This window comes from Somniosus microcephalus, chromosome 27 (genome assembly GCF_052327205.1).
Source record: "Somniosus microcephalus isolate GS21.2 chromosome 27, FLI_Smic_1.0, whole genome shotgun sequence".
NCBI lineage: Eukaryota > Metazoa > Chordata > Chondrichthyes > Squaliformes > Somniosidae > Somniosus > Somniosus microcephalus.
In genome coordinates this window covers 22235326-22262301 of record NC_141013.1, presented here as the reverse complement: position 1 = coordinate 22262301, position 26976 = coordinate 22235326, and the positions used below count along the sequence as shown (strand labels likewise).

The 26976-nt window shown below is 47.8% G+C and overlaps 1 protein-coding gene across 2 annotated transcripts in view; it reads right to left on the bottom strand.

Moving 5' to 3' along the window:
• Positions 1 to 20821: 20821 nt before the first annotated feature.
• nnt2 (nicotinamide nucleotide transhydrogenase 2) overlaps positions 20822 to 26976 on the bottom strand; it is a 95109-nt gene continuing 88954 nt past the window's right edge. For both annotated transcript variants that reach the window (XM_085968677.1, XM_085968678.1), the window contains exon 22: positions 20822 to 21099. In XM_085968677.1, the coding sequence (XP_085824803.1) occupies positions 20953 to 21099 (147 nt within the window). In that variant the 3' untranslated portion in view covers positions 20822 to 20952. The remainder of the gene's footprint in view (positions 21100 to 26976) is intronic.

The window sequence follows — 26976 nt, the reverse complement described above, 5'->3', positions numbered from 1 at the left end:
GTTTTGGTGTTTCTGACATGTCTCACATTTGCCTATCATGTTCTCAATGTCCTTATTTATGCCAGGCCAATAAACAGTGTCTCTTGCTCTCCTTTTGCATTTTTCAATTCCGAGGTGTCCCTCATGAATCCTTTTGAGCATGTCTTGACGTAGAGCCTGTGGAATGACTATTCTGTTCTGTTTTAGTAATAGTCCACTTGCGACACTCAATTCTGACCTTATGTGAAAATATTTTGGACAGGAACCTTTTGGCCAACCATGATGAATGTTCTCTACTACTGTTTGTAATACTGTATCTTTTACTGTTTCTTCTGCTATTTGCTTTGATTTTGTGTCTGACACGGGCAGCGCAGCAGTGACCATACTCATATGAACATCCACGTCTTCTTCAGTAGAGCTCACATGACTCATTGTGGGTGCTCGGGGTAGTGCATCTGCTAACACTATGTATTTGCCTGGTGTGTAGATCAGTTCAAAGTCATATCTTTGCAGCTTCATCATGAGTCGTTGAATCCTTGGAGACATCTCATTCAGGTTCTTTTTTATGATGGCAACCAGTGGGCTGTGGTCTGTCTCAACTGTGAAGGTGGGAAGTCCATATATGTAGCCATGAAACTTTTCTAGTCCAACTACCAAGCCTAGACATTCCTTTTCAATCTGGGCGTATCGACACTCAGTATCAGTCATAGACCTGGAGGCATAGGCAACAGGCTTCCAATCTTCACCCTCTGCTTGTAGCAAGACCGCACCTAGGCCATCTTTTGATGCATCCGTTGACACTTTGATTCTTTTTGTTGGGTCAAAGAAGGTGAGTACAGGTGTGGTTGTCAGCACTGTTTTGAGATTTATTCACTCTTGTTCATGTCTTTCTGTCCATGCGAACTCATTTGTTTTACGTAGCAGGTCTCGCAGACAGGCTGTCTTGGCTGACAAGTTAGGAATGAACTTTCCAATGAAGTTTATCATCCCCATGATGCGTAGCACTCCTTTTTTGTCAGTGGGTCGGGGCATTTTGAGTATTGTAAAGTCTGTGTGTTGTATAGCGAATTAATACACAGACTACAAGAGTAACTTTAACAGGACTTTACTATTCGAAGGTCAGGGCGAATCTGCCCAATAAATCCTTACACAGCACTTATATACCGGTGTGGTCACCACCGGTATTACAGTATACAGCAGCCGAGATAAAGTAGTGCAACACCTAAAATAGTTCTCTTAAAGGTGGACGGTTACATACAATAGTTCTCTTAAAGGTAGAACGGTTACATACACTACAATCCTCCCTTTTTAGCTTATAACATACTTATTCCCCATTAAACATAACATCATAACATATATCCAACTTCATGTAAAAACAGTTCACAGATGTAGTCTCTGCGGGAAACAGTTCGCAGATTCATTCTCAATGGCGGCGCCTCCTGTGCTTCTTGACTCGGTCCAGACAACGCCTCGGTGGTGTAGCAGTTCCCTGTGGTGTAGTCGGTTCACGTTGCTGGGGTGACTCATCTAATAGTCCTTCAATGGACTTAACAGCTTGAACTTCCGTCACTTCTGAACCAGCATTGCTGATTTCTAAAAGCAGCTGGAATACCTTGGGAAGTTTTTCTACTGCCGAACTGATTTGGCTCCTTTCGGAAGGACCACGTGTGTGATCTGGTAGAAGTGATAATGGTTCAGATGGGTCATCTTCTTCTGTTTCGTCTTTTCCTTCCCTGCTTCTTGGAGACTCTCTGTGCTCCGCTGCCAGCCGCATGCACAGTTCCTCCTTCTCTTCCTCCTTTTCCCGTAGTAGCGCCACCATCTCCCGGTGTTTCTTAGACTTTTTGTGATTCATCATGGTTTCTGCACTTTGGGAGTTTTCATCACAAGCTGGGCAGAACAGGTCATCATAGTATTCGGTGTCGTCCAACAGGTCATGGTAATATTCGGTGTCGTCCTGAGCTAGGCCAGCGAGAGGGTCTTCTATTTCCTCCATACCCAGCTGGACGTTAGCCAGCTTTTGTTCCAAGTCCAGACATCTTTCCTCAAGAGACTTCTTCATGCGTTCAGCTTCATCCAGCTTTTTCTGGGCTTTCAGCAAGTCTTTTACTAATGACCTCATTTGTGATTTCAATACTTCAACTTCCTTCGGAGATTGATTGATCGGACTATTCAATCCTTCTACTGGAGCAGCTGTTTCAGCATTCTGTTGTTCTACATTGACGTGAGTCAGCGTACTTTTGGCATCCAAGGGCTGCTCTGCTGCAGTCTTCTCAGTCTGTGTTGCCACCTCAGCCATTCCAATAACTTTTGAGAGCTCCGAACCCCTTTCCTTTGAAGATTGAAGTTCGTGTTCAAGTTTTTCCCATTTCAGAGTCTTGTCCCTCAGCATATGCAGGAGTTGGCTGACCGTTAACTCTTCTGACATCAGACGCTTCCCAGTATCGTCATCCTGTGTTTTTGACGGATAGGCTACAGGGCTGTTTGTAACCTTGCACTGGGGCCCCTTTGCTGCTTCTAATTCTCCATCATCTGCAGCCTCCACCATTCGAATTTCAACAAATGAATCGTTCGGTGGTGCTGCACCCAACTTCAGTAGGAGCTCGGAATTCATGGCAACCAAATCAGCCTTTTCTGCCTGCAACCTGCTAACAAGCGCCTTCAGTTGCTGAACATCTTGCTCCACCAGATTAGGGCACGCACCTTCAGAACCCGAATCAGCTTTGATTCGTTTGGCCTCCTCGCGCAGACGGTTAGTGTGCTCCTGCTCCATTTTCTCCATCAGCTGCTTCTGTTGTCTTTCCAGATTCTCCCACTCTGTATCAAAGAACTTTTTTGTTGCATTCATCTCTTGCTCAAGACGGCGAATCATTTGTTCTAATTGCTGTTGTAGTTTGAATTGGAGTTGATTTCGAGCCCGGTGTCCCTCAGAATTGTGCATGCCTGTAGACTGGACAGACTCAGAATTCTCTGTCAAACTACGTTGTTGTTTCTCAGTGGAATTCTGTTCTGAAACTTTGTTCTCCTCTGAAGCATAAGCATTTATGCACTCCTTCGTTCTTTCAACATTAGTCTGCAAGTCCATTTTAGCCTTGTCTTTTGCACATGGGTTGGTCTTACCATCATCAGTTCCAGAGTCTGGGCTGATTATCTTCACCGAGTTCTCACTCTTTATGGTTTTTAGGAAGTGCCAGTCCATATTTATTTTCCTGATCCACTCCCGTCCCAGAAGTGGTGGACCCCCCTCAGGTAGTACATATAAGTCCATTCCTTGGTGTTCTTTGCCCTTGTCTCTCACCTTGACTTTTATCTTTCCGATGGGGTATACTCTTCGCCCCGTGTATGTCTGCAATACAATCTTGGTATCTCTCAAGGGAATATGTGAGAATAGCCTCTTGTAGTCCTTTCGGTTTATGACTGTTAGGGCTGATCCTGCGTCCAATTCCATTTTCACTTGGACTCCGGCTATTTTGAGTGTGACCCAGATAATTTGTAGGTCAGCTTCCTTACTCGCATTGTGAATTCTCAGACTATCCAGTTCTTGGCTGTTGGAGTCTGAATCCGAATTCTGTTCATCTGAACTCTTCTCAGTCACCTTGTGTACCTTGCTGTGCTTTTCCTGCGGTGACTTTTTTTTGTTGCTGGTCTTCTTTCCTGACCGGCATACTTTAGCTATGTGACCAAGCTTGCCACATTTTCTACATTCCTGGTTTTTAAACCAGCATTGGTTCTGGTCGTGTGTTGTCTTCCCACAACGATAACATTTCGTTGTACCCGAAGTCATTTGATCCACGCTGAGTACCGCTGCCTTCAGCTGCATTTCCGCCGTGCCTCTCGCTGCGGCTTCGTGTGATGCTGCAATAAGGACAGCCTTATCAAGTGTAAGATCGTTCTCTTCAAGCAGTCGCTTTTGTGTTCCTTCCTTCGACAACCCGCACACGAACTTGTCTCTCAATGCCTCTGTCAGATTTTCCCCAAACTGACAGTATTTCGCTAGTTTACGTAGTTCAACCAAGTATTCCGCGTTGCTTTCCTCTTTCCGTTGCGTTCTCGCATAAAATTTGAATCGTTCCGCCAACATCAGCGGTGTGGGGTTCAAATGATCCTTCAGGACAGCAACAATATTAGTGAAAGTCTGATCCGCCGGTTTAGCTGGTGATAGAAGATGCTTCAATAGCCCGTATGTCTTCACCCCCATTGAGTTTAGTAAGGTTATAGCTTTATCATCATCTTCTATTTTATTGGCCTCACAATATATCTCAATGCGTTCTACATACGTGGCCCAATCTTCTACCTCGGAATCGAAATCGTTGATGTTACCACGCTTAGGCATCTTCACAATCTTTCTAAGAAACAACGACGAAGTTTTCCTTTAACTTTTTTTTTATGGCGGTTTCCCGCGCTTATCTTCTTCCCCGCCCACTTTCAAGATGGCGGTTTCGCGCTTGTCTTCTTTCCCGCCTAACTGGCGGCTTCCCGCGTTTCTTCCTCTGGTGGGAGGGGTAAGCTTTGCCCTCGGGCGACGACCGCTGGTTTACGGGGTTTGCAGCCTGCACGCCGGCTTCAGTTTATTCTGAAGCGCGCGCGAGAACAGCCGATCGCGTTCCCTTTTTTTTTCAGCAGGGGCAACCGGCGCTGGGGACAACCAGTTGGCGTCGGACAGTTCCAGCTCCTGGTCCTTCACGGCAGCTGCTGTAAGCCGCTGGCCGGAACCTCGCTCGGTCTCCCTCGCTCGGTCCCGTTCCCCCCTCGCTCGGGCTCTGTCTCTCCCGCTCGCTTGCACGGTCTCGCTCGCTCTCTCTCGGGCTCTGTCTCTCCCGCTCGCTCGGCTCTCGCTCGCTCTCTCTCGGGCTCTGTCTCTCCCGCTCGCTCGGCTCTCCCTCAGCGGCTTTAAACGCCTCTCCCAGACCTCCCGCAGTCTGGTCCTTTCCTCCCCGGCTGCGGCTGAGTTCTTCGCGGTTTATTTAGTTATTTATCTATTTATTGCCTCCGTGCCTTATGATCCCGGTCACAGCGCCCCGCGGCCTCGGTAGGTGCCTGGCCTTTTACCCGCTGCGTTCCCACTTGTAGTCCGGTCTCTCACACCGGCTGCGTTCCCTGCACCGCGGCCGCCGTGCCCTACGCTGCCCCAGTCTCAGCGCCTCTGGGCCCGACTTCTGTCCGGCTCTTTTCCCCTGGCCGTGGTCAAGTTCACCGCCCTTATCCTCCGTTTCTTTTTTTATTTTTCCCCCTACTCACAGTCAACGTGGCCGACTTGCTTCTCGTGGCTGATCGGCTCACTCACCACCGTGACAGAAGGGACGATCACTGCCTGTTGCTGATGGAAGGCTTCGTGTCAGAATTCTTCCTTCTTCCTTGCTCTGCAGACTCGAGTCTTCTCTCAGCAGAACGACGAGGGCGGATGCCTCTTCTCGACGCTCGTTAACTGCTTCGGATGTATCGCTGCCGCAGGGTAAGATCGAACTCGTCGCCACTGTAAAGTCTGTGTGTTGTATAGCGAATTAATACACAGACTACAAGAGTAACTTTAACAGGACTTTACTATTCGAAGGTCAGGGCGAATCTGCCCAATAAATCCTTACACAGCACTTATATACCGGTGTGGTCACCACCGGTATTACAGTATACAGCAGCCGAGATAAAGTAGTGCAACACCTAAAATAGTTCTCTTAAAGGTGGACGGTTACATACAATAGTTCTCTTAAAGGTAGAACGGTTACATACACTACAAGTATGGCGTTTACTTTTTCCATATCTGGCTCTATTCCTTTACCAGATAGATTATCTCCTAGGAAAGTGACTTCCTGGACGCCAAACTGACACTTGGCTTTGTTGAGCTTCAGTCCATTCTGTATGTTCTGTAGCACTTTAGTCAGTCTCTCATTATGTTCTTTCAGTGTGGAGCCCCAGGTGATGATATCAGCAACATAGACCCGAACTCCTTCCAGACCTTCAATTATGTGTTCCATCGCTCTATGAAAGATTTCAGATGCAGATATTATCCCGAAAGGCATTCTGAGGAAACAATACCTGCCAAATGGTGTGTTGAAGGTACAGTATTTGGTGCTCTCTTCATCCAGTTTTAGTTGTGTGGTAAACCACTGTTATTGTTGTTCACCGTTGTTGTTGTTGTCGCACACTGTTGTATCTATGCATGCCTCAGCTGGCTCCGCCCCTGGCTCCACCCACATGCCCAGGTATAAAGGTGACTGCTCTGCAGCCCCCTGCCTTCTTGGAAACCAGTCAACCACGAGAGGCATGCTCTGTTCTTTGTTAATAAAAGCCTTTTAGTTACTCTCCTAACTCATCGTCTTTTATGAGTAATTAATAGCGCATCAATTTTATTAACAAAAGCAAAATGTCGGCACCAAACGCTGAGCAGCAGGCGCTGCAGCAAATGACGGCACCAAACGCTGAGCAGCAGGCGCTGCTGCATGCCCTCAGACCAACATGCCTGGACCTAGACCCTCAAGAGTCGGGTTCGTCCACCAAGTTCGCACAATGGCTGCGTTGCTTCGAAGCTTACCTGGAAGCCTCAGCCGTGACACTAGATGGAAACAAACTAAAAATCCTGGCCTCCAAGGTGGGCCACCAAGTCTACACGCTCATCCAGGACGCGACTACCTACGCGGCGGCTATCGATCTGCTAAAAGGACAATACACACGCCCGGTAAATACGGTTTATGCCAGACACCTCCCGAGATCCCGCAAACAGCAGTCCGGGGAATCGGTGGAGGCATTCCTATGGGCACTACAGATACTCGGCCGAGCCTGCGATTGTAAAGAGGTATCGGCCGTGACACACACGGAGGGACTTATCCGAGATGCTTTCGTTGCGGGCCTCAAGTCCGACTACTCCCGGCAGAGACTGCTGGAGAAGGGCGAAATCGACCTGAAGAAGGCAGTGTCCCTCGCGCTCTCGCTAGACGCGGCCCACCGGAATATGGACGCATTCTCCCCTAAACGCTCCGCACCGTGGACGCCGCAACCTTGGGTCATGGGACCGCCACCCCCGGCACCAACTGCTGCAGCGATGTCCAAGGGCCCGAAATGTTACTTTTGTGGCCAGGCAAAACACCCCAGAGCACGCTGCCCGGCGAAAAACGCTACCTGCTCTGGCTGCGGGAAGAAAGGACACTACGTCAGTGCCTGCAAAGGTAAAACCGCTAACGCCAGCAGCGCCGCGTGTGAACCGTGGGGGCAGCCATCTTGTCCGCTATCTTGGACACCTCCAGCCGCGTGGGGATCGGGATCATGGGCGCAGCCATTTTGTCTGCCATCTTGGACGCCTCCAACTCCAATCGTGGGTGACCCGGACTCAACCACCGCCTCGTCTGACGACCACAGCGACTCGCTCGACCATACGCTGGCCTCCGTGACGCTGGACCAATCTCTCCCTCACCAACTGTCCAGGTCCATGATGGACATTACGGTAAACGGCCGCGCCACTACCTGCCTTTTCGACAGCGGGAGCACGGAGAGCTTTATCCACCCCGACACGGTGCGCAGTTACTCTCTCCCGGTCCTGCCAACGTGCCATCGGATCTCTATGGCTTCCAAATCCCATTCAGCAGACGTCGGTGGCTACTGTGTAGTGACCCTTTCAGTAAGGGGCACAGAATACAAAAATTTTAAACTTCTTGTCCTGCCCCATCTCTGCGCTGCCGTTCTACTGGGGTTGGATTTTCAGTGCCACCTTAAAAGTGTCACATTAGCGTACGGCGGACCCCTCCCCCCACTCACAGTCTGCAGCCAGCAGCTTTTAAATCGCCCGCCACGCACCATTTGCAGCCTCTCCACGCTTAAAGTCCCCCCCCCCCCTTGTTCGCTAACCTCACCCGCGACTGTAAGCCCATCGCTACCAAAAGCAGGCGGTACAGTGCCGGGGATAGGAGCTTCATTAAATCCGAAGTAGCAAGACTCCTGAAGGAAGGGATTATTGAGGGTAGCACTAGCCCATGGCGAGCACAAGTGGTGGTAGTGAAGACTGGCGAAAAACAGCGCCTAGTTATTGACTACAGCCAGGCGATCAATCGCTACACCCAGTTAGATGCATACCCACTCCCCTGTATATCTGACATGGTCAATCAGATAGCACAATACCGGGTGTTCTCGACGATTGATCTGAAGTCGGCATACCACCAGCTCCCCATCAGGGCTGAGGACCGCCAGTACACAGCTTTTGAAGCTGACGGTCGTCTCTACCACTTCCTCCGAGTCCCCTTCGGCGTCACCAACGGGGTTTCGGTCTTCCAAAGGGAGATGGACCGAATGGTTGACCAGAACGCGCTGCAGGCCACCTTCCCCTATCTAGACAACGTCACCATCTGCGGCCACGACCAGCAGGACCATGACGTTAACCTAGAGAAATTCCTCCATACGGCCCAGCGGCTGAATCTAACATACAACAAGGACAAATATATGTTTCGCACCACGCGCCTCGCCATTCTTGGCTGCGTAGTGGAGAACGGAGTCATCGGCCCCGACCCCGACAGAATGCGCCCCCTTATGGAGCTCACCCTCCCCCACTGCCAAAAAGCACTGAAGAGATGCCTAGGGTTTTTCTCTTACTATGCTCAGTGGGTGCCCAACTATGCGGACAAAGCCAGACCCCTCATCAAGTCCACCTCCTTTCCCCTGACAGCAGAGGCATGTGCAGCCTTCACTCTCATAAAAAGAGATATTGCGAAGGCCACAATGCACGCAGTGGATGAGTCCATCCCTTTCCAAGTGGAGAGCGACGCATCCGACTTCGCCCTAGCTGCAACCCTTAACCAGGCGGGGAGACCCGTGGCCTTTTTCTCAAGGACCCTCCAGGGCCCCAAGATTCGACACTCCTCTGTCGAAAAGGAGGCCCAGGCCATTGTGGAAGCGGTGCGACATTGGAGGCATTACCTGGCCGGAAAACGATTTACCCTGCTCACTGACCAGCGTTCAGTAGCTTTTATGTTTAATAATAAGCAGAGGGGCAAAATCAAGAATGACAAGATCTTGAGGTGGAGAATTGAACTCTTCACCTACAATTATGATATCTTGTACCGGCCCGGGAAACTCAATGAGCCCCCAGATGCCCTATCACGTGGTACATGCGCCAACGCGCAGGTTGATAGACTGCAGACCCTCCACAATGACCTCTGCCACCCGGGGGTCACCAGGTTCTTCCATTTCATCAAATCCCGTAACCTGCCCTACGCCATCGAGGAGGTCAGGACCATGACCAGGAACTGCCAAATCTGTGCCGAGTGCAAACCGTATTTTTATAGGCCAGACAGAGCAAGCCTGATCAAGGCCACTCGCCCCTTAGCGTCGATTTTAAAGGGCCCCTCCCCTCCTCTGACCGCAACGTGTACTTCCTCAACATAATTGATGAGTACTCCCGTTTCCTGTTTGCCATCCCTTGCCCAGACATGACCAGTACCACGGTCATTAAATGTCTGAATGACCTTTTCGCCTTGTTCGGCTTCCCTAGCTATATCCATAGCGACCGGGGCTCATCCTTTATGAGCAACGAACTCCGTCAGTACCTGCTCACGAGAGGTATTTCTACAAGCAGAACCACCAGCTACAACCCCCGGGGGAACGGCCAGGTGGAAAGAGAGAACGCGACGGTTTGGAAGGCCGTCCTCTTAAACTTAAAATCTAAGGGCCTTCCGACCTCTCGCTGGCAGGAGGTCCTCCCTGCGGCGCTCCACTCCATTCGGTCACTGCTTTGTACGGCCACCAATGCCACCCCCATGAAAAAATGTTCACTTTCCCCAGGAAGTCCACATCGGGGACCTCGCTACCGACATGGCTGACGTCTCCAGGACCCGTCCTACTGCGGAAGCACGCGAGGTCCCATATAACGGACCCCCTGGTCGAGAGGGTGAGCCTCCTCCATGCCAACCCCCAGTATGCTTACGTGGCGTATCCGGACGGGCGGGAGGACACAGTCTCCATGTGAGACCTCGCACCTTCGGGTGCCCCTGAAACACTACCATTGCCATCCACCACTACCCACAACCCAACCCCTGTAGACGGCATGCTGCAGCCCCAGGACCCGTCATTGACCACCCAACCACTCAATGAGACGCCAGATTCAACGTTGGATGCTGCACCATCACTGCCGCCACCACGACGATCAGGACGGCATACAAGGCCACCTGATAGACTCACTTACACGAACCTTTAGTACACTTCACCCCGCCGGACTCAATTTTAAACAAGGGGTGAATGTGGTAAACCACTGTTATTGTTGTTCACTGTTGTTGTTGTTGTCGCACACTGTTGTATCTATGCATGCCTCAGCTGGCTCCGCCCCTGGCTCCACCCACATGCCCAGGTATAAAGGTGACTGCTCTGCAGCCCCCTGCCTTCTTGGAAACCAGTCAACCACGAGAGGCATGCTCTGTTCTTTGTTAATAAAAGCCTTTTAGTTACTCTCCTAACTCACTGTCTTTTATGAGTAATTAATAGCGCATCAAGTTGCCAAAATCCTTGTGAGGCATCGAGCTTTGTAAAGTATCTGGCACCTGACATTTCACTGGTGATTTCTTCTCGCTTGGGAATCTGGTCGTGTTCACGTTTTATGTTTGCATTTAAATTCTTTGGATCCATGCATATTCTTAGATCATTGTTCTTTTTCTTTACACATACCATGGAGTTAACCCAGTCTGTTGGCTCTTCGACTTTCCTGATGACTCCTAGTGTGGTCATTCTGTCCAGTTCATTCTTGAGCCGGTCACGCAGGGGTGCTGGAACTCTTCATGGAGCATGTACCACTGGCTGAGCATCCTCTTTTAGCTGGATCTTGTAAGTGAATGGTAGAACTCCAAATCCTTTGATCACATCCTGGAAATTATTCACTACAGAATCCACCGAGTCATCTGGTCTGCTTATGGCACAGTTTATACGGTAGACTCTCTTGACCAGTTCTAAGTCCTCACAAGCTTTGTCACCCAGTAGTGAATCAAGTCCTTCAGCCACAACAGAAAACATGAGATGATGCACTTTGTCTTTGACTGTCACTTTAAGTCTGCATACACCTAAGCTATCTATTTTCTGTCCATTATAGTTCTTCAGTAGTACTGACTTTTTCTGTATTTTGGGCTTTTCTTTCATATTGTTAATGTCACTCATACTGATTAAGTTTGCTTTTGCCCCAGTGTCTAGTTTCAATGTAACTAATGCTCCATTTACCTGCAGTGGGATCATCCATTTGTCCTCTTTTACTGCATTGACATTATGTTCAGCATTGTTTATTCTTGAGGGCTGCACATTTTCTGTATCCTTTTCTATATTGTCACATGACACCATTCCTACAAAAAATGTCTCACTTAAATCAATGTCCTCAATCACATTAACTCAGACTTGTTGCCCTTTCTTTGTTTTTACTTTTGAAAAGCATTGTTTGGCAAAGTGATTCTTTCCATGACATTTTTGCACATTTTTCCAAACGCTGGACATTGTTTTAACTGCTGTTTGTAGCCACAGCGTTTACAATTAAAAATTCCTTCCTCCGATTGCTTTTCACTTCTGTTCTGCCCATGTTTCTTCCCCTTGTAGGACACAGCACCGACAGCAGCACTTACTGCAATCGCATCATCATTGATTTCACTGAAAGTCTTGGCATGCTTTTGAGCTAGCTCGCTAGCTTGGCATATTTTCACAGCAATTTCCAATGTTAGTTCGGTTTCTCTCAACAGACGTTCCCTGACTTTTTTATCATGAATACCAAACACAATCTGGTCACGAATCATGGATGCTTTCAGCTCAGAGAAATTACATGTCTGTGCTTTCAGTTTCAGATCAGTCAAAAAGCTATCAAAAGTCTCATTTTGCTGCTGTCTCCGAGAACGGAAGATGTACCTCTCATAGGTTTCATTCTTTTTGGGAGAACAATGTGTATCAAACTTCTTTAGCACATCGTCTAATTTTTCTCTGTTCTCCTCTGGATTAAATACAAATGTATTAAATACCTCTATCGCCTGTGGGCCTGCAACCGTGAGCAGCAATGCTATTTTCCTTGCGTCTGGCTTCGTACCGTACCCGATGGCAACAATGTAGAGTTCGAATTGTTGTTTAAAAGTCTGCCAATTGTAGTCGACATTTCCTGTGAGTTTCAAATGCTCTGGTGGCTTCAAATTCTCCATGTCGCGTTGCACAATATTCAGCAGATCTTACCAATCCTGGTACCATGTTATGGTCATTAATAACTAGTCATTTTTATTAAGAACAGCTAGCTTTTGCTAGACACTTTATTGAGCACATGTGGACTAGGTACAATATCTGTAGAGGCCTCCGTCTTGACTGCTGCCTTGTGGGTAGCCCAGTGCATCATGGGTAGCCCACTCTTATATACATACAGCATCACCTAGTGTACCATTCCAGAATGACAGGTTACTGATCATTACAGGCTCCTGGGCTGGCAGCTCCTTGCTGAGCTGCTCTTCTCTTCAACTGTATCCGTGGTCATCCATTTCTTCCCCCAGTCTCCTTTCTTCCATTGCTTAAGATACCCTGGCTCTGATCGTCAAGGCATTTCAGCCCAAACTACAAGTTTAAAGCTCCCCCTGCAGAGTCCACTGCCCATCCCCCGGCGTGTCTTTGTTCTCACTGAGCTCTTTCAACTGCTGGAACTCTGCTGAAACTTGACTTCCATCACCTGGATTCCTCTGCCAACAGGACTACGCTGCTCTACTGACTACACTGACGACCAGTCCCCATCCACCACGACCCTCCTCCGCCTGGCTGAACTTGTTCTCACATTGAACAACTTCTCCTTTAACTCCACTCATTTCCTCCAAATCAAAGGTGTTGCCATGGGTACCCGCATGGGTCCTAGCTATGCCTGCCTTTTCGTGGGCTATGTGGAACAATCTTTGTTCCAGTCCTACTCAGGTCCCCTCCCTCACCTCTTTTTCCGATACATTGATGACTGTATCGGTGCAGTTTCCTGCTCTCGCCCCGAACTTGACAATTTCATTCACTTTGCCTCCAATTTCCACCCTTCCCTCACCTTCACATGGTCCATCTCTGACTCTTCCCTTCCCTTCCTCGACTTCTCTGTCTCCATCTCTGGGGATAGGTTATCGACCAATATTTACTACAAGCCCACTGACTCCCACAGCTACCTGGACTACACTTCCTCCCACCCCGCTTCCTGTAAGGACTCTATTCCATTCTCCCAGTTTTTCCGCCTCCGCCGTATCTGCTCCGACGATGCCACCTTCCACACCGGTGCTTCAGACATGTCTTCCTTTTTCCGCAACCGAGGATTCCCCTCTACCGTAGTTGACACTGCCCTCGACCGTGTCAGTTCTATCTCCCGCACCTCTGCCCTCACCCCTGCCCCTCCCTCCCGGAACCACGATAGGGTTCCCCTTGTCCTCACCTTTCACCCCACCAGCCTCCACATTCAACGGATCATCCTCCGGCATTTCCGCTACCTCCAAAGTGATCCCACCACCAAACGTATCTTCCCCTCCCCTCCCCTTTCAGCATTCCGCAGGGACCGCTCTCTCCGAGACACCCTAGTCCACTCCTCTATCACCCCAAACAGCCCTTCCCCTTCGCCTGGCACCTTCCCGTGCAAGCGGAGGAGATGTAACACCTGCCCCTATACCTCCCCCCTCCCCACTGTCCAGGGCCCCAAACACCCCTTCCAGGTGAAACAGCGATTTACTTGTACTTCTCGCAATCTAGTATACTGTATTCGCTGCTCACGATGCGGTCTCCTCTACATTGGGGAGACCAAACGCAGATTGGGTGACCGCTTTGCGGAACACCTCCGTTCAGTCCGTAAGGGTGACCCCGAGCTTCCGGTCGCCTGTCATTTCAATTCACCGCTCCATTCCCACTCGGACCTCACCGTCCTTGGCCTCTTGTACTGTTCCACGGAAGCTCAACGTAAACTCGAGGAACAGCACCTCATCTTCCAATTAGGCAGTCTGCAGCCTTCCGGTCTCAATATCGAGTTCAACAATTTCAGATCATAACCTCGGCCCCTATTTCATTTTCACTTATATTTTTCCACTCCTTTCCTTTCCCCCCCCCCCCCCTTTCCTTTTGTTTCTCTCTCACACCTGGCAGCTATCTTTTGCCCTGCCAGTACACTTTACACCTAATCACAGCCTATTACCATCTCGTCTAGCTTCTAATCTCTTTTACTTCTTTTGGTTCTTTTATCCGATCGCAGCCCTGCCTTCGATCTAGTTCCTTTTCTCTCCAGTTTTGAAGAAGGGTCAAACCCGAAACGTCAACTCAAATTTCTCTCCACGGATGTTGCCTGACTTGCTGAGTTTTTCCAGCATTTTCTGTTGTTATTTCGGATTTCCAACATCTGCAGTATTTTGCTATCCTACTGACTACACTGTTTGACTCAGTGGCTGTGGCTCTGCTCTGCCTTTCAGTTGCTTCAAGTCTTATGCTGCTGAATTCTTTTCTCAAATTGGTTTCCAATCTCCTGGACTTCTCTGGTATCTAGACTACATTTCTGCTTTGAACTACACTGGATTACACCACTACGTTTTTGCACTGGACTTACCTGCTGTGTCTCTATCTCTGCTGCTAAATTATTATTTTTTTGTTTAAAAATAACTTTTAAACTGCGGCTGTGCCTCTGCTGAACTGGTTCCACTGGTTTTTCAGCCTTGTTGGCTTCTAGTTAGCAAGCTGCTGTTTCACTTGCTGTCCGGCTTGTAGTTTTACTTTTTCTCCGCCGCTTTGATCTACGGTGACCTCCAACTTGCGTCAATTTAGTTATCATCTCGCTGCACCACTACCGACACTCATTCTTACAGCAACCACCTCCATCCTCGAACTCTCTACCCTTCAAATAGCTTCTGGACTTCACTTGCCTGCTTTGGACAGCGGCTCGTTGATGCCCCCTGCCGGCTCCATCCTGCTTACGCCGGCTTTGTCCCTCCATGGGACCTCTGACTTTGACCCTGGTCTCCCTATGATTGCCTCCAACCTATTCCCTGCTACCAAGAAATATCTATCCCATTAATTTCTACATAACCAGGTCTATGTAACTTGAGCTTTTCCCTTGTGTCCATTTGCGTGCACACTTTGGCTGCCGCTCCAGAACAGAGTCGTTCATTTCTTTTTCTCCTACTTTTCCTTTTCTCGCTATCCCTCCCTGACCGCTCTCTCCTGTCGTCATGTCTCCTTTCATCTCTTCGCCTCTCGGATACACTGCTCTCCCAAATCCCTATCCTTCATTACTCTTCGACCTTCCTACCCTCCAGCCGCCGTCCCAGGCTTGACTCCATCTTAGATAAGCCTACAGCTTCCCTCTGTGCCTCTCTTGGCATCCTACAAAAGGCCCATCGAGGGAGTCATCACTGCCTCCTTACAAACAGCAACCCCAACTGTGCCATCCTACTGTCTTGCTGTCTTTCCCGCCCAGCGCGCAAACTGGGGGCTAATCCTGCCAATGTCCTCCCCATCCATCTCACCCCCCACCCCCAGCACTGACCCTGTGCACGCTGGCAGTGGGTCAGCCCTCACCGACCCTCTCCGCATCTCCCTCCAGGATTTCCATTCACTTATGAACAAGGCCCTTGCCATCCAAGAGCTTACTGTGGATGATTGCATCGACATCATGGCCCTGACGGAAACTTGGTTGAGGGATGATGACACCTTACCCTTAAATGAAGCCTCTCCGCCTGGCTATACCTTCCACCACTTGCCCCGCTCAGACCGTTGTGGTGGCAGGGTGGCTCTCATCACCAAATCACAGTTTGGTCTGTCCCTCTACTCCTCTGGCACTTTCTCCTCCTTTGAGCATCTCTCCTTATTCCACCCCCTCACCTCTCATTTAAGATTCTCTTTCTCTACCGCCCACCCAAATACCATAAAAACTTTATTACGGAGATATCTTCACTGCTTTCCTCCCTCAGCACCTGCACTGAATGACTTCTCATCCTTGGTGATTTCAACCTCCATCTCAATTCATCATGCTCGCTCTCCTCTGAGTTCACTAGCCTCCTATCCTCCCTTAATTTCTCCCTTCATGTAAACTCCCCAATCCATATTCACAGCCACCCCATCGACCTTGCCATCTCTTGTGGCATTGCTACTCCCCTCGTGTCAATCGCAGATAAGGCCATCTCTGACCACTTCCTTGTATCGCTCTCCACACACATCCCCCTTCCACCGCTGCCACCCCGCCGAAAACCTACTTGTCTGCGTCTGCCCCTGGAAAAAAAACTCTCTCCCAACTCTCTTACAACTGCACTTATGAAATCTCAAAGTCCAGCCTTTGGCCCTCCATTCACCGTGACATTTCTGCAGCTACCGATATGCTCAACCACACCCTCACCACCACCTTTAATGCCCTAGTCCCTATTAAAACAATTACTCTCATATCCTGGCCGTTCCCCCTGGTATGGCCCTCATCTTCACTCAAGTCCAAGGGACGCAGACTTGAACGGATATGGCGCACAACTGGTTTAGCCATTCATCACCATAACTGGCTGGACCACATAAAGCATTATCGGGTCCTGCTCTCGTCTGCCAAAATTGCTCAGAATCAATTTGGAATGTAAAGATAAACCCCGGCTTCCATTCTCCACTGCGAACCATCTTCTTAAACCCCTTTCCCATATCTTCTCCACCCTCACCTTGAACACAAGTGTGAGGACCTCATGGACTTCTTTGTCTCTAAGATTGAGACCATCCGTTCAGCTGCCTCTGCCACTTCCCTTCCTTCCCCTAGCCCGCCGGGCCAAACTTCCTCTAAGGTTCCCCCCCTGCCCTAGCCCTGAACTCGCATCTTTCGCCAATTTCTCTCTGATCTCCCCTCATGACCTCTCCACGCTCATCTTGTACATGAGACACACTTCCTTCTTCCTCGACCCTATTCCCACCAAACTGCTGACCACCCAACTTCCTTTTCTGGCTCCCATGTTAGCTGAAATTGTTAATGGTTCTCTCTCCTCAGGTACAGTCGCCCTCTCCCTCAAATCTGCCATCATCACCCCTCAAAACAACATTGATCCCTCCGTCCTTGCAAACTACTGCCCCATCTCCAACCTCCCTTTCCTCTCCAAAGTCCTTGAATGTGTTGTCGCCTCCCAAATCCGTGCCCCCATCTTTCCTGCAACTCCATGTTTGAATCCCTCCAATCAGGTTTCCTCCACGCCATAGTGCCGAAATGACTCTTATCAAAGTCAGAAATGGCATCCTTTGTGACTGTGACAAAGGTAAACAATCCCTCCTCATCGTTCTCTGCAGCCTTTGACACGGTTGACCACTCCATCCTTCTCCAACGCCTCTCCACCATCATCCAGCTCGGTGGGCCTGCACTCGCTTGGTTCCATTCTTATCTAATCGTAGCCAGAGAATCACCTGTAACGGCTTCTCTTCCCGCTCCCGCATCGTTACCTCTGGTGTCCCCCAAGGATCTATCCTTGGCCCCCTCCTATTTCTCATCTACATGCTGCCCCTTGGCGACATCATCCAAAAACACAGCGTCAGTTTCCACATGTACGCTGATGACACCCAGCTCTACCTCACCACCACTTCTCTCGACCCTTCCACGGTCTCTAAATGGCGAGTTTCTTGTCTAGATAAGCAGAAATTTTCTCCAATTAAATGTTAGGAAGACCGAAGCCATTGTTTTCAGTCCCCGCCACAAACTTTTCCCTAGCCACTGACTCCATCCCTCTCTAACATATCTGAGGCTGAACCACACTGTTCGCAAAGTTAGTATTATATTTGATCCTGAAATGAGCTTCCTACCACACATCCATGGCATAACTAAGACCGCCTATTTCCACCTCCATAACATCACCCGTCTCCGCCCTTGCCTCAACTCATCCGGTGCTGAAACCCCCATCCATGCCTTTGTTACCTCTAGACTTGACTATTCCAATGAACTCCTGGCTGGCCTCCCACATTCTCCCCTACGTAAACTTGAGGTCATCCAAAACTCAACTGCCCGTGTCCTAACTCGCACCAAGTCCCGCTCACCCATCACACCTGTGCTCGCTGACCTACATTGGCCCCAGTTAAGCAACGCCTCGATTTCAAAACTCTCATCCTTGTTTTCAAATCCCTCCACGGCCTCACCCCATCCTATCTCTGTAATCTCCTCCAGCCCCACAACCGCACCCCCCCCAGATATCTGTGCTCCTCTAATTCTGCCCTCCTGAGCATCCCTGATTAAAAATCACTCAACCATTGGTGGTCGTGCCTTCTGTTGCCTAGGTCCTAAGCTCTGGAATTCCCTGCCTAAACCTCTCCACCTCTCTTTCCTTCTTTAAGACGCTCCTTAAAACCTACCTCTTTGACCAAGCTTTTGGTTACCTGCCCTAATTTCGATATCAAATTTTTTGTCTAATAATACTCTGGGGAAGCACCTTGGGACATTTCACTATGTTAAAGATGCTATATAAATACAAGTAGTTGTTTGGTTTATGCCATAAGGATAATGACAACAGAAAAAGTTTGTACAGAACTTTCTGTAATTAGCTGTCACTCATTCACATAGAAAATACAATATGGAAGCACATTTTCAAAGTCTGGTCAAGACATCAATTTACAATTAAAAAATGCTGCAACAATGATCATATTATTCATTTCATAGGCCAACTTTAAATACAACACTCAGAAGTTTAGCTTTTTCAATTTATAATCATTGATCTTGCACAACAACATCTCCCACCCACTTAGTCACTTAACGATCTGATTCTGCTCGAATATATCTTCACAACTCTCTTCCATTGAAGGGTTCCACCCAAAATAATCACCAGTCTTTCTCCTTCAAATGCTGACTAAACTGCTGTGTATCTCATACATTTTCCGTTATTAAATCAGATTTCCAGCATTTTCTTTTTTTTTGTCACATAGCCGGTTTTCTAACATGAAACTAGCATCAGTCATACTCACATACAGTTGGTAATATAAACACTGCAGGAAGATTAAAAAGAAACGATGATAATCTACTTGTGTACAGAGGTTTCATACCAAAATCTCTTGAACACAGTGAAACACTGGTCACTCTGTGATTCAACATTAAATATATTTTTGTATTTAATACATTAGCAACGATAGCGCGATGTTTTGACAGACTTGCCTTCTAATGTGATTTTCACAAACTATTACAATTTTTGCACCACTAATGGAGGTGGCACCTCTACCCAGCGCACCATCAGAAGGCGAGTCACTCAAGTGATGTTTGTGATATTTTTTTTAATCAATTTCTTTCTGTCGACTGCGTGATTGCCAGCCGCCAAGTTTCCCTTCTGGAATTCATGATCTGTCTGTAATCTTTACTCTTTCCTCCCATTTTACAGGCTCCCTCCTCCCATCACCTTCATCCTGCTCTCTGCTGGGTCCCGCACCACCCGTTGCCTCTAATCCAAAAGCTAGTGCTCCTGATGTCACGTGGGTTTCAGTCCCTTCCGTTATTTAGGGAATTTTTTAAAAATGTAATGGCCCAAAATTTGCGGTCATCAGTGAAGCGAAGGCATTCGACGCTGGGCCCGAAGTTAGCTTCGCATCTGTGTCGAGAATTTGGGGTTTTCTGACGTTCAATTCAAATCAACAGAGTATAGTGGGGGATACCCTTGTGCGAGCTGCTGGGATGTCAACAAGCTGTCTAAGCAGCCAATCAAAACGCAGAATTCTCACAAACGAACAAACAAGGAAGTGGGTAAGCTGTTAAAATTCTAACTTTTTAAAACTGTTAGAGCGAGCAAAACCAAAGATTGGGGCTCTCACATGGGGAAAAGGCAAACCTGAAATAAAGATGAACAAACATTTAAAACTTTTTTTGTTTTTTTTTGTTGTTTTTTTTTGCGTGATTACACGGATTGCCGGCTCTGTCTGGTGGCGGGGGGGGGGGAGAAAAGGTGTAGCCCGTGTCGGAGCAGTAAATGACAGACCGCAACTTCTGGATTTCCGCATGCAGATCCGGGCAGGACCAGGAGGCGACCAACCCGCTCCCAGGGAGCGTTCCCTCAATTTAAATGTAATTGTAATGAGGCTGGAAGCCTCTATTTTCCCTCCATTTTGAACTTAACTGCCTGTGGACGGGTCTCACACAACTCGTGAAACCTGGCAGTTAAACCGAGGCGGGGATTGCTGCATCCAGGAGGTAAGTGGCTTTATACTTACCTCCTGGATCCAGAGTCCCGACCATACCCACACCACATGATCGGAGACCCCCCACGAGGCCTCCAATCGCAATCCCCCCACAAACGATAATGGACGAGGAGGCTGGCCACAATCCTCCAGCCCCCCCGCACCGATCCTCCGACCCCCACTCAATCCCCGGCTTACCCCTCCCCCCGCCGAGCCTCTGCCCCACCGCCTGCCGATCCCCGACCTCTCCGATCACCGACCAACCCTGGCGATCCTCTCCCCCCTCCCGATTGCCGGCCCCCTCCTGCCAATCCCCCCCCCCCCTCGTGAGCCCTCCCCCAGACCGACCCCTCGCAACGGAGGCCTACCCGCCTGCAGCCAGTCAGCCTCTCAAGCTGGCTGGCTGATGGCGGGAAACAGAGGCCTCACATTCAAATTAGGCCCTGCTGGTAAAAGTCGGCAGGGCCCGTGGGAAACCCGGCCTCCCGCCCGCCTCTGATTTCCCCCCACCCCGCCTCCCTGAAGAAAACACCAGCCAATGTTTCCGAAAATAAAACTGAAACATTTGCCAAAAAATGTAACATAAAATACTGAAAATGAAGAACCCATAAATAACGAACAGGAGTTTAGTGATACACCCCTACTCGTGATGCAAGTATTCTTCTCTCCTGATCTAACTTGGAATGAATTTATTGTAATTTGATGTAAGTATTATGACTGGAACTTCCATGAAAGCAACATGGGTAATAAAAGATAACCCGAATCCACGTAATATAGTAAAATATTTATTTTCACATTTCCCCTGGATTATGTGTTCCGTTAGTTACTGTAATCTTCAAAGCATGACATTCTGGAACAGAATAAGCAGGTTTATTCAGTATAACATTTATGTACCAATGTTTATTTTTCTATCTCCCTAATCTTGCTCTGCAGAGCATCGCATGTCTTCTTTGCGTCACCAAGCAGCATTGCAGAGTTGGGTTTGTAGAAGATCGGATTGTCAACTGCAGCATAGCCAACTCCGAGGGTTCGCTTCATCACAATAACCTGAAGAAGGAAAGTTCCAAATAAATGGCTTTTCATTAAATTCCTCTGTGCAAAGTTACACTCGACTGGAATTCCTTGGGTCTTAGGTCAAATATTTAAAATAAACATTTGCCAATAAACAGCTACCAACATTTGTCACTTCACCAGTACAGCTTCTACTTATTTTAAGTAAAGTCACAATCTCCAGCATACGCACGTTAGCTGGATTGTTACTTTACTTAAAACATAATTTTGAAAAAATAGTTAATACTGTTTGTACGAACTTGACTTAATGAAAATCAAATCCAAATTTGGCAAACAAATACTTACAATAATGCTATTCTGGCATCTCAACCGTCTCTTACCTCTTTTTATGGCGTTATGGCTTCTAAATGTGTACAAACTTCCCCTAATGAAACACTAATTTATAATCTCATGGCTGCCACAGGTCGGTTGGTGTGAAAAGTGGAGAAATGTTACACTGGTGTAGTGGAGGGTGCTTTTCCGAGTACGTAGCTCAGGCACGTTGTTGGGGCAAGTAGAGATGACCGTACTCTGCATTCAACCACTTGAGGAACAGCACCTCATCTTTCGATTGGGCACTTTGCAGTCTGCCGGACTCAACACTGAGTTCAACAATTTCAGATAATTATCCCTGCCCCCATTTTTCATGCAGTATGATTTTTGCCATTCCCATTTGCAACATTTTATCTTTCCTGCCTCTTACAAAAGTACAGGATGTTCTTTCTATTTCTTCCTCTCCTCCTAACCACCCGCCCCCCTGTCTCTGCACATGCTTAATATGTTACATCTCCAGCTTTTTCCAGTTCTGATGAAGGGTCCCAGACCTGAAACGTTAACTCTGTTTCTCTCTCCACGGATGCTGCCTGGCCTGCTGAGTATTTCCAGCATTTTCTGTTGTTATTTCTGCATTCAACCATGCTGTACTTGACCTGAAAGTGCTGGATGCTGCCCGAGACGCAACCTCTACCATTCCCCGGAAATAATAACCCTCATCTTGCCAACTACAAGATTCACAAGAAAATGTTTTTAAAAAGTGGCAAAAGAATAGGAATGTGCAAATGTAGGAGAGGGGATCCTTTAGCTACACAAGTGGTAGATAAACAAAATAGAAATATTATAAAGGAGCAGGAAACGGCAGACTGTGGATACATTCAATAAACCACTGACTTTGTTTGAAGAGTGTGATATATGTAGAGATAAGTATGTACTGTGAAGAAACAAAAGAATTAAATGTCAACAAGAAAATGAGGAAAGCCAAGGTGAAGGGTCAAGGTTTGTAGCACAGGTGATCACCAAAGTTGAAAACAGTAAAAGGGAATACAAATAAATCAGTAAGTGATAAATGATGGCAAATATATTCTAGAATCTTCAATGTAATGAAAGCAAGACAGATGGGTGACGCTCTGCTAAATAGTTTTTTTGACAAGCTGCATAAATAACAGTGGAACTGGAGGGCGCAAAATAGTCAATAAAAGAATGAAACATAAACCCAGGGAATTAAAAACCAGTTTCTGTAATCATAAAAATCCAAACTTTTTCAATATGGAACTTGTGGTTCTAATTTACCTGGATTTTCAGAAAGCGTTCAGTACAGTTTTGCACACGATTATTAAAGCTTATGGAATAAATGGCAAAAATTTGTAAGCTGGACTGAAAATTGGCTTGGTGATAAGAAGCAGCAAGCATTGATCAATGGAAAAGCGCTACCTGACGCAGTGACTAGTCATCTTCTACAAGGATCTTCTTTGGCCCACCTGCCATTTACATTATTCATATACAACTATGATACACAATTGGGAAATTTGCTGAAGGCCCCCATTTATTCAGGCAGCTAACATGTGTAAAGGAGATTGATTGCACTCAGAGATCTGGATCTGGGTTTAGGAATGACAGATGGATTATAATGCAGACAAATGTTTACATTGGAATAGGAAACAAAATAAAAATGTCCACATAATAAAAGATCTTAATTTGAGCAGAGACAACACTCCTCCCTTCATTAAGAGCTGAATTTGAATCCAGATCCAAGAGATGAAAAGTAATTGGCCCGTCATTTCCGATCGGAGGCTTCCTGCGCGCAGATGCCTCCTATCGGAAAAAAATCTACGCCCTTACCTGAGGGCTCCCGAGGTCCAGACACTTCCGAAGCTGGGCCTCTCCACGACAAAATAGGCAGGGCCCACGTATCCCAGGAGCGCAGGCGGTTCGCAAGCGTCCCTGGGATCACTTGGGCCAGGCCAGTCAATGGGAGAAGGGAATCTCCCTTCATACTTTTAACAGATCGACCTGTCAAATATATGAATGGAGAGCACCCCAAAAACACATCAAAACATTAAATACATTTTTTTTTAAATCACATTTTAAAAATGAGTTAAAACTACATTAAATTAAATATTTTAAACAAAAATTAAAAATTTTTATGGGGCTAAAAATAAACTTACCTTTTTAAAAAAAAAAAGTATTTTTATTAAATTATAAATGAATAAGAATTAAAAAACTTTTTTCAACTCTTATGCTGATAAAAGCAGGCGTAAGATTTCTAAGTGTTTTCCGCGGGCGGAGGTTCTGCAGAAAGCGGATCTCTCCTCCCACAGAGGCCCTTCTCCAGGGCATCAAGAGGATTCTTGACAGATCGTAAATGCCGGTTTTCAGCACATGCGCTTCGTATGCCTGAAACCGGCATTTCCGATGTCTCTACGGGTGTGTACACAGCCCGTACCCACCCGTAGGGATCGGAATATCCGAGTCATTGTCTAACCTACTGCTTCACTTAGTCCTCTTAATGCATTAGGAAGACACATCTATAAGCAAAAGTTTGTGAAACAAATTAGATACCTAAATAAATTCACCTTGTTCTTTTCTTTGAAGAACTATAGTCTAGTTTATTTATCTACAAAGTCAGTTCAGACAAGAAATAACACCTACACAATTACTTTTATAGTAACTGCCAAAGCACCACACAATCTTCCTCATGACATGGCTGCCAAGACTACCTTGACCAAGCAGAGATCTCAGGAGCTGGAGGAGGCCTTGGGGACAGCTCAGGATATGGAAAAAAGAGTTCAGGACTTGGAGGAGACCTGGAAGAGATCACAGAATCTGGGAGAGAGCTTGAGGCCTGGTGGAGGCCGGACAAGAGCCCAGCAGCTGGCGCAGACCTGCAAGGACAGCTTTGGTCCCAAAGGAGGTTTGGGCGGGAGCTTGTAGGATGGAGGCTGCATAGGCGAACTTGAACGTTGGGACCTGGACGGCGCAAGGAGGAAAACTCAGGACCTGGAGCAATTGCTGCATTTGCTTACTGGCTAGACAGAAAATTTGCTGGCAGAGCAGCGAATTGGATCTAATATTGTTCCAGTCTGAAGGATGAGCCTAGCTTTGGAACGTTTCATGGACCATTCTGTTGCATCACCAACTGAATGGTCCACGAGGCATTCCAATGTGAGGATGTTGCATAAGAGCACCAGGAGAGACAAGCCCTTTTGTTCTCACCAATTTGAAAATAAAAGTGGATATTCTCAAATTTCTCTTGAATAACTTCTGGGGCAGTGGGACAAACTTTGCAGCAACTTCCCTGGCTACCGCCCACAAGAGGGGAAATTGTAAGTCTGTGGAAGGATCAGGTTTGATGGGCCAAGTCTTGATTCTTTTCATGTCTTATTTTATGATTGGTACAAAATTCCCAATAACCAACAAAGCCTTCATAACAATTCTTCATACTGTTGTGTCCTAATAAAGGTACAGTAAACTCTCGTTTAAACAGCACCTAATTATCCAGAATTCTCGAATAACTGGCAAAATTCAAGAGTAGGTTCAGGAACCGAAAGGTAAGTTTTACTGTATATTTGTGGCTGTGTAACCAGGGTTCTCGTACCTTTTGCCGTGTAACCATGGCTCCTGCACCTCTGGTTGTGTAAGTGGGTCCCCTGTACCTGTGGCCGTGTAACAGGGACTCCTGCACCTGTGGCCGTGTAACAGGGACTCCTGCACATGTGGCCGTGTAACAGGGACTCCTGCACATGTGGCCGTGTAACAGGGACTCCTGCACATGTGGCCGTGTAACAGGGACTCCTGCACATGTGGCCGTGTAACAGGGACTCCTGCACATGTGGCCGTGTAACAGGGACTCCTGCACATGTGGCCGTGTAACAGGGACTCCTGCACATGTGGCCGTGTAACAGGGACTCCTGCACATGTGGCCGTGTAACAGGGACTCCTGCACATGTGGCCGTGTAACAGGGACTCCTGCACATGTGGCCGTGTAACAGGGACTCCTGCACATGTGGCCGTGTAACAGGGACTCCTGCACATGTGGCCGTGTAACCGGGACTCCTGCACATGTGGCCGTGTAACCGCGGCTCCTGTACCTGTGGCCGTGTAACAGGGACTCCTAGATCTGTGGCCGTGTAACAGGGACTCCTGGATCTGTGGCCGTGTAACCGGGGCTCCTGTACCTGTGACTGTGTAACTGGGGCTCCAGCACTTGTGGCCGTGTAACCAAGGCTCCTGTACCTGTGGCCGTGTAACCAGGACTCCTGCACATGTGGCCATGTAACCAAGGCTCCTGTACCTGTGGCCGTGTAACAGGGACTCCTGGATCTGTGGCCGTGTAACCGGGGCTCCAGTGCCTGTGGCCATGTAACCGGGGTTCCTGCACCTGTGGCCGTGTAACCGGGGTTCCTGCACCTGTGGCTGCGTAATGGGGCTTTCGTACCTTGGGCCATTGTCACTCCATGTCCCTTCTTCTGGTCTGAGGTCAGCCGATATATAAATTGCCTCGGTAGGTATACCTCTCCGTTATCCGGAATTTTTAATCAACCGGCACCATCCCGGTCCCGTGGGTGCCAGATACGAAAGAGTTTACTGTACATAGAGTGCCAAAAGTGCTAAGGTTGGAGCAAAATTATGTTCGAGTGAGAATTTCAAATATCTATAACATGATACTAATTGGTATTGAATTGGCAGTCGCAGTGAACTCGCAAGGATGGTTTATGTTAGTGACTGAAAATCCACACTGATGCAGTGGGAGATACTCTTTTGAGGTTTGGGGTTAAATATATTGCTGGAGCACACTGGAGGGAGTGTTTCCTTTGGCTGTGCTATCTGCTTCGGAGTACTCAGCGCAGCCGCTGGGTGCCAGAAATAGAAAACATTTTACATTCCGCAGTACTGATGTCTCTTAGATGTCTGCGTTTGACTATATCCCACTGGATATTTTGTCGAAAATAATAAGAAAAGAAAATGTATACATAATTTCCAACTGTCATAATGCTTCTTCATATCACTTACTCTATTTATATTTTGCCAAGAAGTTATGCTTGGGCAAAAACAGCTGAAATCTTATTTTAAACATCAGTCCACTTACCTTATAATTCCTCTATTTTACGACATGCAGCAACTGAAACTAAGGGGGGAATTTTTCCAGCCCTGGGGATGCGGGACTGCTGTGAAAATGGGAGCGGGTACCGACCCCGCTCCCAACCGGCCTCCGTGCTATCTTCCTGGGTAGGCGGGTCCCCGAGTTGCGCAGAGACCCGTCTCCTCGAGGCAGGAAGGGGATTAGAGCCAATTAACTGCATGTTAACAGGTAGTTAACGGGCAGTTTTGAGGCTTATCCCTGTTCTGCCCCTGCAAGTGCGGGGTTCCCGACAGCTGCGAACCTCGCCAGGGTCACCGAGGCGAGCAGTGGATCTGCGGGGGTGAGGGGGGTTGAAAACTCCGCTGTAGAGGTGAGTGATGGGTGCAAGTGTGGAGAGGTAAGTATGAGAGGCGAGTGTAAAGTGTTAGAAAAAGTTTACTTACCTTTGCTTCTTCCTGCAGGCTTCAACCCTTGGGGATCCAGAGGTGCCTCATCTCAATGGCAGAGCTGACAGAATG